The sequence below is a fragment of the Sander vitreus genome, chromosome 12, assembly GCF_031162955.1.
Source record: "Sander vitreus isolate 19-12246 chromosome 12, sanVit1, whole genome shotgun sequence".
Classification (NCBI taxonomy): domain Eukaryota; kingdom Metazoa; phylum Chordata; class Actinopteri; order Perciformes; family Percidae; genus Sander; species Sander vitreus.
In genome coordinates this window covers 19,752,953-19,765,942 of record NC_135866.1, presented here as the reverse complement: position 1 = coordinate 19,765,942, position 12,990 = coordinate 19,752,953, and the positions used below count along the sequence as shown (strand labels likewise).

The 12,990-nt window shown below is 39.6% G+C and overlaps 1 protein-coding gene across 2 annotated transcripts in view; it reads left to right on the top strand.

Moving 5' to 3' along the window:
- The window catches only part of st6galnac5a (ST6 (alpha-N-acetyl-neuraminyl-2,3-beta-galactosyl-1,3)-N-acetylgalactosaminide alpha-2,6-sialyltransferase 5a), a 61,034-nt gene that overhangs the window by 31,741 nt on the left and 16,303 nt on the right, over positions 1-12,990 (top strand). For both annotated transcript variants that reach the window (XM_078264416.1, XM_078264417.1), the window contains exon 3: positions 5,839-6,251. In XM_078264416.1, the coding sequence (XP_078120542.1) occupies positions 5,839-6,251 (413 nt within the window). The remainder of the gene's footprint in view (positions 1-5,838; positions 6,252-12,990) is intronic.

Here is a 12,990-nt window from a genome sequence, read left to right as displayed (position 1 = left end):
ACATATTCTACAGTTATAGACATTGAAACTGTAGTGGAATGTTATGGTATGATGTCAGTATGACTATCAACAGATTATTTCCACTGAATATGTAGATGAGCCGCAGCCACACAGCCCCATCACTGCTTCAAAGTGTTAACATGTCCACCAACGCACCAGTGCTGCTCGGTTAGGCGCCCAGTAGTCTCGCTTTGCCCGACCCTCCTCCAAAGTGTGCTGAAGCAGGGTCTGGCTAATCCACATAGCATTCGGGGATGGGAGGAAAACGTGCTCTGGATTAATGGCATTTCTTTAAACCAATCAGAATAGTCATGGGCGGCGCTAAGCTCCACACAGAGCCGCTGCAAAATAGTGGTGTGAGAAAAAACTCAGATTGGACAGATAGTCTAGCTACCTGTCTCAGTTTACCCTGCAGAGATCTGGGGAGCAGTCAAAAATAGTCCTCATTAATCCACCGAATTTAAAATTCCAACACAAAGAAAGTGGAAGGAAATGGAAAATACATGCGTCCGGTGGAATTTCCTGCGGCACCGCAACAATCCCGGAAGTGTAACGTCAAGGATATAGACTAGGCACCCAGACTTTAGACTTACGTGCATAATTATGGTTTTGGGTTAAATAGCAATAAAGCCCTGAAGGTTAACTTCTAACTGCCGACCACAAGAACATAGGCATCGATTTCGGTGGGGACGGTGGCTACGCGTACCTATCAGATTTCGTCATGAGTCATTTTGTACCAACCACCTTTTTTGAAAACCTCGAGCTCAATTTAGTTTAAAAAAAAATAAAGTTCATAACACATATAATTCTTGAGCGACAGATGCCAACAAATCCACAAAAATCTCCCCACAGGGCAGGCACAGACCCAGCCGTTCTGCTGCTGCGTCTTTCAAAACATGACCTGCGCGAAAGAGGGAAAAAAAATGAATGCATCATTGTACCCAGCACTTCTGAAAATGCGTCTCTGTCCCCAGCACATTTCAAACCAAACTGACGCCCATGCACAAGAAGCACGAAAGATGAACAAAAGTAAAAGTACTTTATTCAGACAAATGTCCCTTGTGACTGTTGATGTATTATTAAATATGACATTATTAGTTTGTTAGATTGTACTGATGCATCAAAGAATTTCACATTGCTGCAGGGCGAGGTGGAGCTTTTAACTACTGTGTATACAGTTGCCTAGTTGAATCCAGTGGTTCCAAAACCAAAAAAGGGTCGGGCCCCTCTAAAGGGTTACAAGATAAATCTGAGCAGTCATGAGATAATTAATGGGAGAGGAAAGAAAACAAAACAAAGTTCACACAAATCTGTTTTTAGTTTTTGGACTTTTCTCTTATCTTTTGTTGTGAAATGTCAATAATTTTTCCTCTTTGAGCTAAAATTAAAAGTTACTAACTAAACACTGAATTTGTAGAAGAAACATGGACTCATGAGGACGATGAGTGCAGCTTTACTGTTTTCAGACTATATTGTGCAAACCTGAAAAAGATTTCAATTTTTCTTCTTTCTTGTGTCTATTTTTATGCCTCCAGAAAGACAAAAATAGCCTAATGTTAATCAGAATACATAATTTAGAGTGTTTATTCACTTTGGATTAAATTACTGATTGCAGCTTTGATGAGGTGATGCACCGGGAAACTGATGAAATGCACTTTTAAAGAACCTTAACAGCCGGAGTTTAGATGCAGTAAATCTTTGAATTATGATCAAAGGTATTTTGTTGTTTGAAAAAACACATTAATGATAGATGTGTTTTGAATTATGAACCATTTATTACATGAATCATTAAGTGGAGCACAATTTTCACTGGAGTTTTGTCGAGGATAAATACAATTCAAATGAAATTTACAGTTTTTAGGAGTAGTGTGTCTAGCAGCCAGTTCTTCGAGTCAATGTCCTCAACCCAAACCACCATATTGGATAGGTCATGTAATTCCGGCTGAAATGGAGAGCCTTGTCCAGACCGTTCAGCCTATTTCTCGGTAATAGCCTGACCAAGCTCCCTGAAGAGGCCAATTCTGGCCAGCAAGGCCCACTTAAATTCTGCGTGAGACAGAGGAAGAGAGAATAGCGTCTGTGGTGCCACTTAAAAGCCCCTAGGTGAAAATGGGATTTCTGACCTGCTCCACTGGTGCTGCAGCTCTACAGCCAGATTTGCTGTCAAGTCGCTGCCAGGTGAGAAAGGGGAGGGGCGGTGGGGAGAGATGGGAGGAATAGATGGATGCTGCTGCTGGTGATGGCGTAGACCGCTAGGACCTCATTAGCTCAACATTTCATCAAACACTATGGCACCGAGGTGGCTCTCACTGCCTCCATATATCTCTTTTTGCTTTCACCATCTTTTCTTTTTAGTTTGTTTTTATCATTTTTCTTCTCTCTTTCCCACCTTCCTCTCTGTATTGTCTTTCTCCCCCTGCTCCTCAAGGGCTCATTAACCAGATGAGGCTGTTCAGATGGAAATCTGCCACTAAGTCAAAGTCAGCAGATGAGGATGATAATGACACCCCCACCACACACACACACACACACACACACACACACACATCCAGCTTATAATCATTGGTTCTTGTTAATGCCATGAAAATGTAAATGTGTTATGGCTATAAGAATGTAAATAACCACCATATTTCTGCTGGGGAGATATTCCAGGGTGCATTGGAAGGATCTGCAGGGCCTTGTTTGCATAGCATTGCTTTTCAGTGCAGGGGAAAATCCCAGACACACCCACATGCATGCATACAAAGTACATGTGTAGCACACACAAACTCATACACACACACACACACACACACACACACACACACACACACACACACACACACACCACAAACACACCAGCTTAACATACACACATTTTTAGTTTATGTTAATGAATTATGTGCACAAACTCAGATGAGCATGCTAGAGATAAAAAAGAGGCAACATACTAAATGAACTATACATATACAAATGCATGTCTTTTCAAAACACTAGCTAACAACGGGATAATTGTATGACTGAAGGAAAAAACCCAGCCGAATAATCAGGAAGATGGAAAAATTCATTTATTTTTTATAACTGCAGCCATAAATATAATTTAAATCAACAAAATACCACAAAATGTGTGTTGCATTTGGTAGAACATGCCCAGGATGCCCTTTCTTTAGATATGTTTCTACTGTTTAGATATATGGCTGCAACTGTTATTTTCATTACTGATCAACATATTCAAATTGCTTGTTTTGTCTGACCAACAATCCAAAACCCAAATATATTCATTTCACTAACATAGCTACTGTAGAAGCAAATATTCAAAATGAGAAGCTGGAACCATACATTGTTTTATTTTTGCTTATAATTTGACACAAATGATTAATTGATTACTATACCTCCTCGGGTTTGTCAATATGGAATATGTGACACAGCTATTTTATTTTTTTACTTAAGTGGCTGGGCATTGTTTGTTTAATTTTAACTTTTTATTTAAGATTTTAACAATACTAGATATGAATACTAATTAAAATAAAAAGGAGACATGAGAAGACCTATAAAGCCTAAAGACAAACAAAGAACATGTGGTCACAATATACTATAATTTTAAGATAATTGACGAGCAATGTAAAAAAAGAAGCAAAAACATAAAAATACAAAATATATAAACAAACATGTATATTAGTACAGTAAATACATATACAGATTGGTGACAAATTAAAGGAAAATCCAAAGTGTATTTGGCCACCATGTGCCGCCAGAACAGCTTCATTGCGCCTTGGCATTGATTCAACAAGTTTCTGGAACTCTACTCAGTCCTTCCAGAAAAATGCGGAGTTTTTTTGTGATTGTTGCGGGCAAAAATCCTTGATTATGTGGCATGTTTTCTTAAAAAATGCGATGGAATATGTGGGATATTTATGCAATTTCATGCGATGAAATTGCGGGAACTTGCAAAAATTGTGGGAACTTGCAAAAACTGCGGTTTCATCATGGCTTCACCACGGGGTTTGCAGCTTTTCGATGATGTTCACGTCGCGTAATTACGTCACTTCATAACGTTCCCATGACAACAGGGGAAAATGGCTGCTCTTGTGTGAAGTAAACGCAACATTTTTCAACTTTCTGCTAAGATATATGTGACTTTTTAGCAACGTAAATGCGGGGATTATGCAATCATGCAAGCCCCGTATATTTTGCGTGGAAATCGGCAATTTCTGCGGCGAAAGTGCGGCGTATTTGAAAAAAATGCGGCCCCCGCAAAAATTGGCTGATTATGCATTGAATTATGCGATTGCATAAACGCGTTTTTCTGGAGGGACTGACTACTGGAGGGATGGAACACCATTCTTCCAAAAGATATTCCCTCATTTGGTGTTTTGATGTTGGTGGTGGAGAGCACTGTCTAACATGTCACTCAGAATTCTCAGGATGACTCATCTGACAATGTCACTTTTTCCACATCTCTGTAAACCAGTGCCTATGGTTGTGCAAATGTACATTCATCTTTGTAACCCTGCAACCCTACTATAATATCCCTCTTTATGTAATTGTCAACAGATTGTTCTTGAAGACAGTCTGGTCACGTCCTGCATTGACAATCTCAGTCACCTGAGGAAGAGTTGCTCTTCTGTTTTTCCTTAAATATCGCACTCACGCACGAGCATCACAGTCATCGAATGTGCGCTGTCGACCAAAGTTTTTCGACCATATTTACTGATGTCTTTCCCAAAGATCTAAATGCTGATGTCACTTTAGTCACTGTTCCTATTGAAACACAAGCCAGTTGAGCAGTCTTTGTGACTGAAGCTCCTGCTTTTTATGCCCCAACAATGAACCATCTTGCAAATTAAAATGGATATTTTCCTCTTGCCATCTTGATACAAAATCAGAATCAACTAGGCCTGCTCAGCATTTTTATACATGCCACAGAGCATGATTGGGTGTTAATTGCTTAACTGTACCATGCAGTGCACCTGTGTAGAAGTATCTGCATTCGTTATCTTTCTCCATATTATTATTCAGGTTTTCCTTTTAATTTATCACTGGTCTAAATGTAGATAGGTATCCATATGCCCTTAACTAATTTGTCCAAGCCTGAAACAAAACAAAGGCATACCAAGTTAAACAAATATCCTGATCAGGTCTGTTTCATCCTGATTTTGATGCATTGATGATTTGTTTGCGATCACCAGTCTGATGAAGTGATAAAACTGTAAATTGATTAAAGTAGTAAGCAGATTTGTGTGGATATTTAATCGATATTCATCATGTGTATTTTAATATCAGCAGTAATCTCTTTCATGAGTTTCCTATGGAGTTCCTGATCAAATATATCATATGCTGAATACTTTATAGGTTCAGAATTCAATATGAATGTTATGCATCAGGACTGTTGTTTTGGAGGTAAAGACACATTCCTCTGTTGTGTGCGAGTGGGAGAAAGATGTAAGGTGAATCCTTTGTAAGACCCCGGGGTTTCTACCAATCGCAAAGCAATATGACAAGCTACATATTCCCAGGAGGCTCTGTCACTACCCATTTGTCAACAAAGCATTTTCTGCCTCAAACACATAACAAAGCTTTTTACCAAAGTCCCCCTAGGTGTGCATTTCTGTCTGCTTTGCATATTTCTGTGTAAACCGGGGCTAAACACAACTTTCAGAGCAGTTTTGACTTCTGGATATATATATATATATATATATATAACAAATATGGTGCAAAACTAAATATTCTGCTGGCAGTGCTGCAGGTGCTTCCACAGGGAATTAGGAGGCCAAATATTTTGATGCACAATACATATTTGTATGAGAAAGTTGTATTTTCTCCTTGTTTACTTCACTCTTGTTTTCTTCCATTAATCAGCCTCCCAGGATGCACTGCCAGACTTGCGCCCTAGTGACCAGCTCAGGTCACCTCAGCGGAGGCGGTCGGGGGGAAGAGATTGACCGGGCCGAGTGCGTCATCCGCATGAACGACGCTCCCACCGCCAGAGATTACGCCCGCGACGTCGGCCGCCGCACCTCCCTGCGTGTCATTGCTCACTCAAGCATGCAGAGGGTCCTGCGGAGTCGCCACGAGCTGCTCAACGCCAGCCAGGACACAGTGTTCATCTTCTGGGGGCCCAGCAGCTACATGAGGCGTGACGGGAAGGGCCTGGTGTACAACAACCTGAGGCTGATGAACCAGGTACTGCCCAAACTCAAAGTCTACATCATCTCCTGGCAGAAGATGCTGCAGTTTGACGAGCTCTTCAAGAAGGAGACCGGCAAGGACAGGTGAGGAAAAGATTGGTGTGTGTCACTATCACAATGAGTGTTCGAGAATGCAATAAGGAGGGAAGTCAATCTGATTCTGACTATGAGATGCACGAAGGACAACGAATTTAGCAGATTAGTATGGAGTGAATAGATTAGTCAACATACAGAAAATAAACTAGCAATTTTCGAGTAAGAGGTTCAGATTAATCAAGTTCATCAAGGAAATATTTGTTGGTTCAAGATTCTCAAATCTGAGAATTTGTTGCTTTTTTACATCATTGTAAACTGAGAATATTTGGAATTTAGACTTATGATCGGACAAAATACATAATTTAACAGCTTCATCTTGGGCTTTTTCACTATTTTAAGACACTTTTATTGACTCAACAATGAATCCATTGATTGAAAACAAAGAATTAACAGATTATCTTCAGTTTGAGCCTTTAAATTACAGTGACATTATTATATGTGGCATGCTTTGTTTTGGTTAAAAAAAATCATATCGGTGTGGTACATTTGCATATTTAAGCCTATTACTGTATAACTGTATAAGTGTAAGTACCGGCATGTTAGATTTTGGTTTCTAGTACCCATACTTATTACTCAGTACCACAACTTTCTAATAAATGTAGTCACTCATGGTGTAGTTATGGTAATGATCAGGCAAAGTAGGCACCTGGTCCTGCTCAAAGAGATGCAATATGAGGTAGAAATGTGCAGCGGCGTGAGGTACAATATGTGCCTTTTAATGTTAGTCCAATTGAAAGGCTGGTTGATGAGAGCTTAGATTTCTCCTTTCTTTGTGGTCAATCTCCATAGTGTTACACGGCTAAGCTAACCTTGGCTCATAGAACAAAGGAACATGTATAACAATAGTAATAGTGTGAATGTATTCATTTTACTTTGGCCCAAAGAGAAGACGTTTTAAATGTGTAACATGTAAGTATTCTGACATAAAACTGTAAAATCAGTACCACATTTAAAAAAGCAAGGAACGTTTCCAGTCAAAACCAATTCCACACAGTTGTTGTGTTGTTACAATGAAGCATCATCCGGCCTTCAGGGCAACACAGTCAATACTTTTCTAACATTCAAGGTTAATAGCTTTTCCAACATATTCTACCACAGTTATTACTATTTTGTACCTTCAAATGAATAACTATTGTGCATGATTCATGCTTTTTAAATCCAATTCAAGCTCTGACTGTAACAACAAAACACAGATTTTACAATACTAAACATGTTTAAAGATAGCTGTTTCTTTTATTTAAAAACTTATGAAAATCAGCTTTCATAAGAGACAAATGGCTTTTAGGTTTTCTTTGATTTAAACATGGTGCACTCAGCTGTACTAACAATAGAATTATATGTAATAATAATAATAATTTTATTAATTACAAAACAAGATTATCACTTATAAACTTCTAATTCTACATATTTGTAGCTTATATGTTGCTTCTAATTTTAATTCTAATCTTAATTGTGGTTACTGAGCAACTTGTTTCACATGTAAACAAAGGTGTAAATGTAAAAAAAATGTTGTGGTTTCTGTATCTGCAGAGACTCTGCCCTCTACCTGGATTCTCTTTTCTTTTCCTGTGTGTGGGACGCTTCTGGGCGTGGTCACAGAGCCTTTGGGCCCCACGTGGGTGTGTAACCCCAAGCCAATAACAGCGCGCAGCGTGTGCAGCCCATTCTCATTCCCACCCGCAGCTTTTCCCCTCAGTGTCTCATACCGACGCACAAGTTTAACTGACACAGACACACAGAAACAGACGAGATGAAACTTTGCATTCACTTATGTTCTAGCAATGTAGCACCTTCCCATGTGGTTGTTTATTTGTGCTTTAGAACGTAATCACTGCAAAACCATATGAGAAGAGCCTTCTATTCCTCTGATTACTGCTTTTTATGGCGCTCCCTCTCTTTATGTTCTAGTTCACCCATCACTGCTGCACTCTCTCTCTCTTTCTCTCTCTCTCTCTCTCTCTCTCTCTCTCTCTCTCTCTGGCCATTGTGCCGGGGAGGAGGGGCCAACTTTGAATGGTGTGTTTAACGGTAAAGCCATACTCACTTGTCCAAGCTAAGTTCCCAGTCCTGGGGTCCGTTTCAGAAAGCAGGTTTAGTGAAAACTCTGAGTTTGTTAACCCTGAGAGAGGTAACTTAACCTTAGAGTCAGTTACTATGGTAACTGAGTCTGTGAACCTAACCTGGTCGGGAGCAGCTTTTCTTCAAGAAACCTCGAGTTTCTCTCAGTCTCCTGAGAGAGACTGTTTCTTCTCTCACATTTCCTCATTCATTCATTCAGTCTGTATCAGGCGCATTTTAATGCAGTTTGTTATCTGCATGAATAAACACTTAATAAATAAAACTTTTTAGGCAGGTTAGGCAGATTATAAAACGTTTTTTTCTCAAACATGTCATGTCCTTTTGTCGACGATCCCGTTGATGAAAAAGCTGTATTACTTCACAGAGAGTTTACGTCAGGAGATGATATTGAGTCCCGACTAAATGTATTTTCATTTCCACATTTGTTCACAGTCCATCAGATATGTAGATACCTTATCCGTCCTCATATCACTAACATCCACCATCGTGGGCATGCTTTAACATCCAAGCAGATTCTTTGTGTCGCATTACGTTTTTTGCAAACAGCAGTTTTCTTATTGGTGATGCGGATCATACTGTAATAGTGAAGCCACTGTAGCTGTCAGAAAAGTGTGACTTGCTCTGAAACATTTTTTAAACGTTTTTTGTATTGTTCCCTGGACACAAACCAGTGAGAGCCATTAAAAAGAAATAAATGATTATAAATTATAGTTCTGTTAATGATCATGGTGCTGCAGCCTCAGAATGGGATTAGTAGGCTATAGCTTACTTTTTCGCCTGCGGGATTGCACCTAAATGAAATTATAGGTGTGATACAATTCCAGTTTTCACCAGTAATATTATCAGTTAGCCTAACTGTGATTAAATATGAAATGAATACACTGTTAATGCTTACGCATTGACTCAAGCAGCAATTTTCTCCCACACCAATTCTCTCTCTGTTGCAGCAGCAACCGCTGTCTTGCTTTTTTAACGAAATACATGTTCAAACTCGTTGTTTGTGCGCATGACTATTTCCGCCGACCCGTTTGTTTGTGGTTGTTACCATGGTGAATCATAGTATCATGGCTCCATTCATACTGTCTTTTTATTGTGGTGGTGCACGCGTGTGAACCTACTCCAAGTTGACTGAACCAACTCATATCAGCTGTTCTGGAACCGAAAACTCAGAGTTTCCCATCTCAGGGTAAATCAACTCAGACATCAGGGTTAGACTCAGAGTTTGTTAAACCTCCTTCCTGAAACGGACCCCTGTGGCCATACATGCTTAATGATAACGCTACCCAACACACTCTCTGTTGTTCTGTGTGTCTCTCTCTTTGTCCGGAATGTCATTGGAGACTGAATCTGACTTCAGCTTTAAGATAGATGTCAGGGGGAAATTGCAGAGAAGAGGATTTGGTGAATAGCTCAGACATCCATCCTTCAGGATCTGTGTTTGCAATCATGGTAAATGTTTACAGTGAGCAAGCAGCTTCTGCTGTACTGTTATCCTTTTCTAGCATTAGGCATTAATATCTGTGAGACTTATTTTAGGTAATTTCTGCTCTGTGGAGAGTGGGAAGAGAGAGAAAGAAACCGTTATGAAATAACAATATTTTTACTGAATTTACAAAACTGAAACATATTGATTTAAGTACTCTGAGCCTGTGTGAGAAGCATTAACAGCAAAGTTTCTGGGTAATCAACTGTGTGATCGGCAACCCTGCAAGCCAGTAATTGTAATTATGGGTTACGTCGTTTCAGTAAAGGTAATTAAGATGGTGTGGGATGTTGTCACATCCAGCCATTTTAAACTCAATGAAAAAGCAATGAAAAACAGGTGTCCCTCTGCATTCTCTGTGTTAAATTAAAGTCATTTTTATGCCGTAATTTATGTTCCCCGTAAAGCTTTTGTTGTAATCGCTTACAGTCCCACTGTATTGCACTGTTACATACATTGGCCTGAGTAGTGGTGTAGTTTGCTGGAATAAAATGTGTAGGTGGCAGGTTTGTTCAGTTACCACACATCACAGGTTTGATCCCTTTAACAGCAAATCTAAATGCTGTTGAAAAAGCTGAAACAGTGCCAGCTAAAGCATAGGCAGACCTGGAAAACTAATCTGTGGTGAATTCAATAGTTAGAAAGAGGATAAGAGAAGCCACAGTAGGCCCAATATGCAACGGAGAACAATAGAACAACAGCTGCAGCGGAGAGTTCACAGACCTGGAAAAACACTTGGCTGATATTGATTCAGTGACCAAACCCGGCATCCTTTTAAGCCCTATGAATTGAATTTATAATAAACAATAGCCTACAACAATGTTAAGAGGGAGGAACATATAGAAAATTTGACAAAATAGAAACAAAAAGCAAACCCAACTGAAGCAGGAAAGAGAGTCTGCTGCTCGAAGAAGTAACATCAGAAGTATAATAATAATAAGGGAAATAAAAACATGCATGGAAAGAGTGCAAACCAAAGAAATGGCAGCTTTATTCTTGCAGTTTTCACCCCTGAGGATTGCAAAAAAAGTGATGCAACAGAAATGGGAGCTGTGCTCAGACGGAAAGTGGCATGGAAGTCAAGTAGATACAGAAACAAAGTACCTTAAATCAGTAATCAACACCCAAAAACCTGTAATTACTGCAGTCATTAGAGACCTTGTGTATAAATAAATCATACACTGTACATGCCTGCTGGTGTTTGTAGTGTTGAGAAGAAACCTTTCGCAACAAAAGCTGTATCTTTGTTTTCACTAACATGTTTCAGCTTCATGTCCTTACGAGTACACAGATAATGATATTCAACAGGTGTTTTAGCTATAGTCACACCTTCATGTGGCCTTTGACTCTCAGCAGTTACATAACAACCATTACAATAAACTCAAAGACAATACACTTGCTCTTTTAGAAATGAATACAGTGCAACAACAAAGAGCAGCACAATTGTCTTTCTGTAATAAACTCCTGTTTTCATAATTAGAGAGATTATACACTTTCTGACTAATTTGAATCTATGATATTTTTTTCCTCGAAAGTAAAAAGTACAGCACTCTGCCTGCAGGGTGTGATTTATAAAGTGCCATTATATTGAAACCAATCATCAACTTTATTAAATACAAGCATACAAATATTTTTACTTTTTAATAAAATCAAGTAACTGAACTGTGTAAACACGAGGAGCAACACCGTTCTCCTTCACAGGGATAAATCCATCTTCCCACTCACAGCTTGCTTCCAGTCCTTTTTTGAAGACAGCCATTGAAGCTAAGAGCATGACATTTCACACCACATTATTCATCAGCATGTTCATCAACAAGGAAATGAGGAAGACTTCTTAAGTGAGATTAGCTGCATGCCTCCTGACTAAGACCTCCGCGCATCCACCACAGACTGCTTGATGACAAAATGTTGTGCTTTGAACTTTGAAAGTATTTTAATCTGCAAAAAGGTGTGTGTGTGTGTGTGTTTGTGTGTGTGTGTGTGTGTGTGTGTGTGTGTGTGTGTGTGTGTGTGTGTGTGTGTGTGTGTGTGGGGGTGGGTGGATTATTGTCATAGTAATGCCCAGTGGCTGTGTTTGCATATCACAACAAATCAACATGTTCCAGACAACCTGGGTCCTGTCGTAATTAAATGAAAATGAGAAGTCTGTGCTTTGGCTGCGATAGCATCACTTTGAGTCGACACTGTTGTTTGTCGCATGGACAGACTCTAATAAAGATGAAAGTCGGACCACAGTGCGTAGTCACTATTCATCACACTGTCACTCTGCATTGCTTCAGAAGGGTTAGGGTTGTTTGGCAACACAATAAAACCGCAGGAAGCAACTATTTGTGGATGCATTTTTCCTGCAGGTTGTTGTATTAAAGGTCAGATTGGGGTGAAATAATGGAGGGATGACAAAGGAGAGTTGTTTGCTTAATTGCTGAAAGAGAACAAAACTAAGGTATCTGATGGCTCTCCATTTACTACATATTGCACCATAGTTACTGTACGCAATTTTGTACTGAATTCAAGTGTAAAATGTATGCCCTATAATAGTTCCCAGGGGGGAGCAGGGGAAATGTTCAAAATACAAATGCTTAACAGGCTTAAAGGATTTCTGCCTGACGTGTATCCATCGTACACTGTTCTCTCTGTGAGAAAATAGGACAAACTCCTTTTCAAACAACCAGGTATAAAACCTCCACTCCAAATGTGTCCCCCTCATCAACAATAGGTGAGCAGGATGTCGAGATGTCTGCCTGATTGTTTTTGTGAAGACTTTTCTTAACAGGCCCAAGCTTTGTTTCTCTGTCTTGCCAAGTTGAAACCTCCGCCGCTGTGGGTGCTAAATGTGTGGGAACAGACGAGAAGCAGAAACGAGCTTTCTGAAAGCAGCATCCTGTCAAACTGCACTTAAACAAGAGTTTGATACTCCGTCTCCTCACTCCTATTCACATTATTATCACTGCCGCCAGGGACGTTATGTTTATGGTTTGTTTGTTTGTCAGCACGATTACGGAAAAACTACTGGCCTGATTTTCATGAAACTTGGGGGCAAGGTGTAGCATGGGCCAAGCAAGAACCCCTTATATTTTGGAGTGGATTTTTTTAACGCATGTTTTAGGTGTTTAAAGTAAAGTAAAATGAAAAGTAATTTTTCAGCCACGCAAGCAGCATGACTCC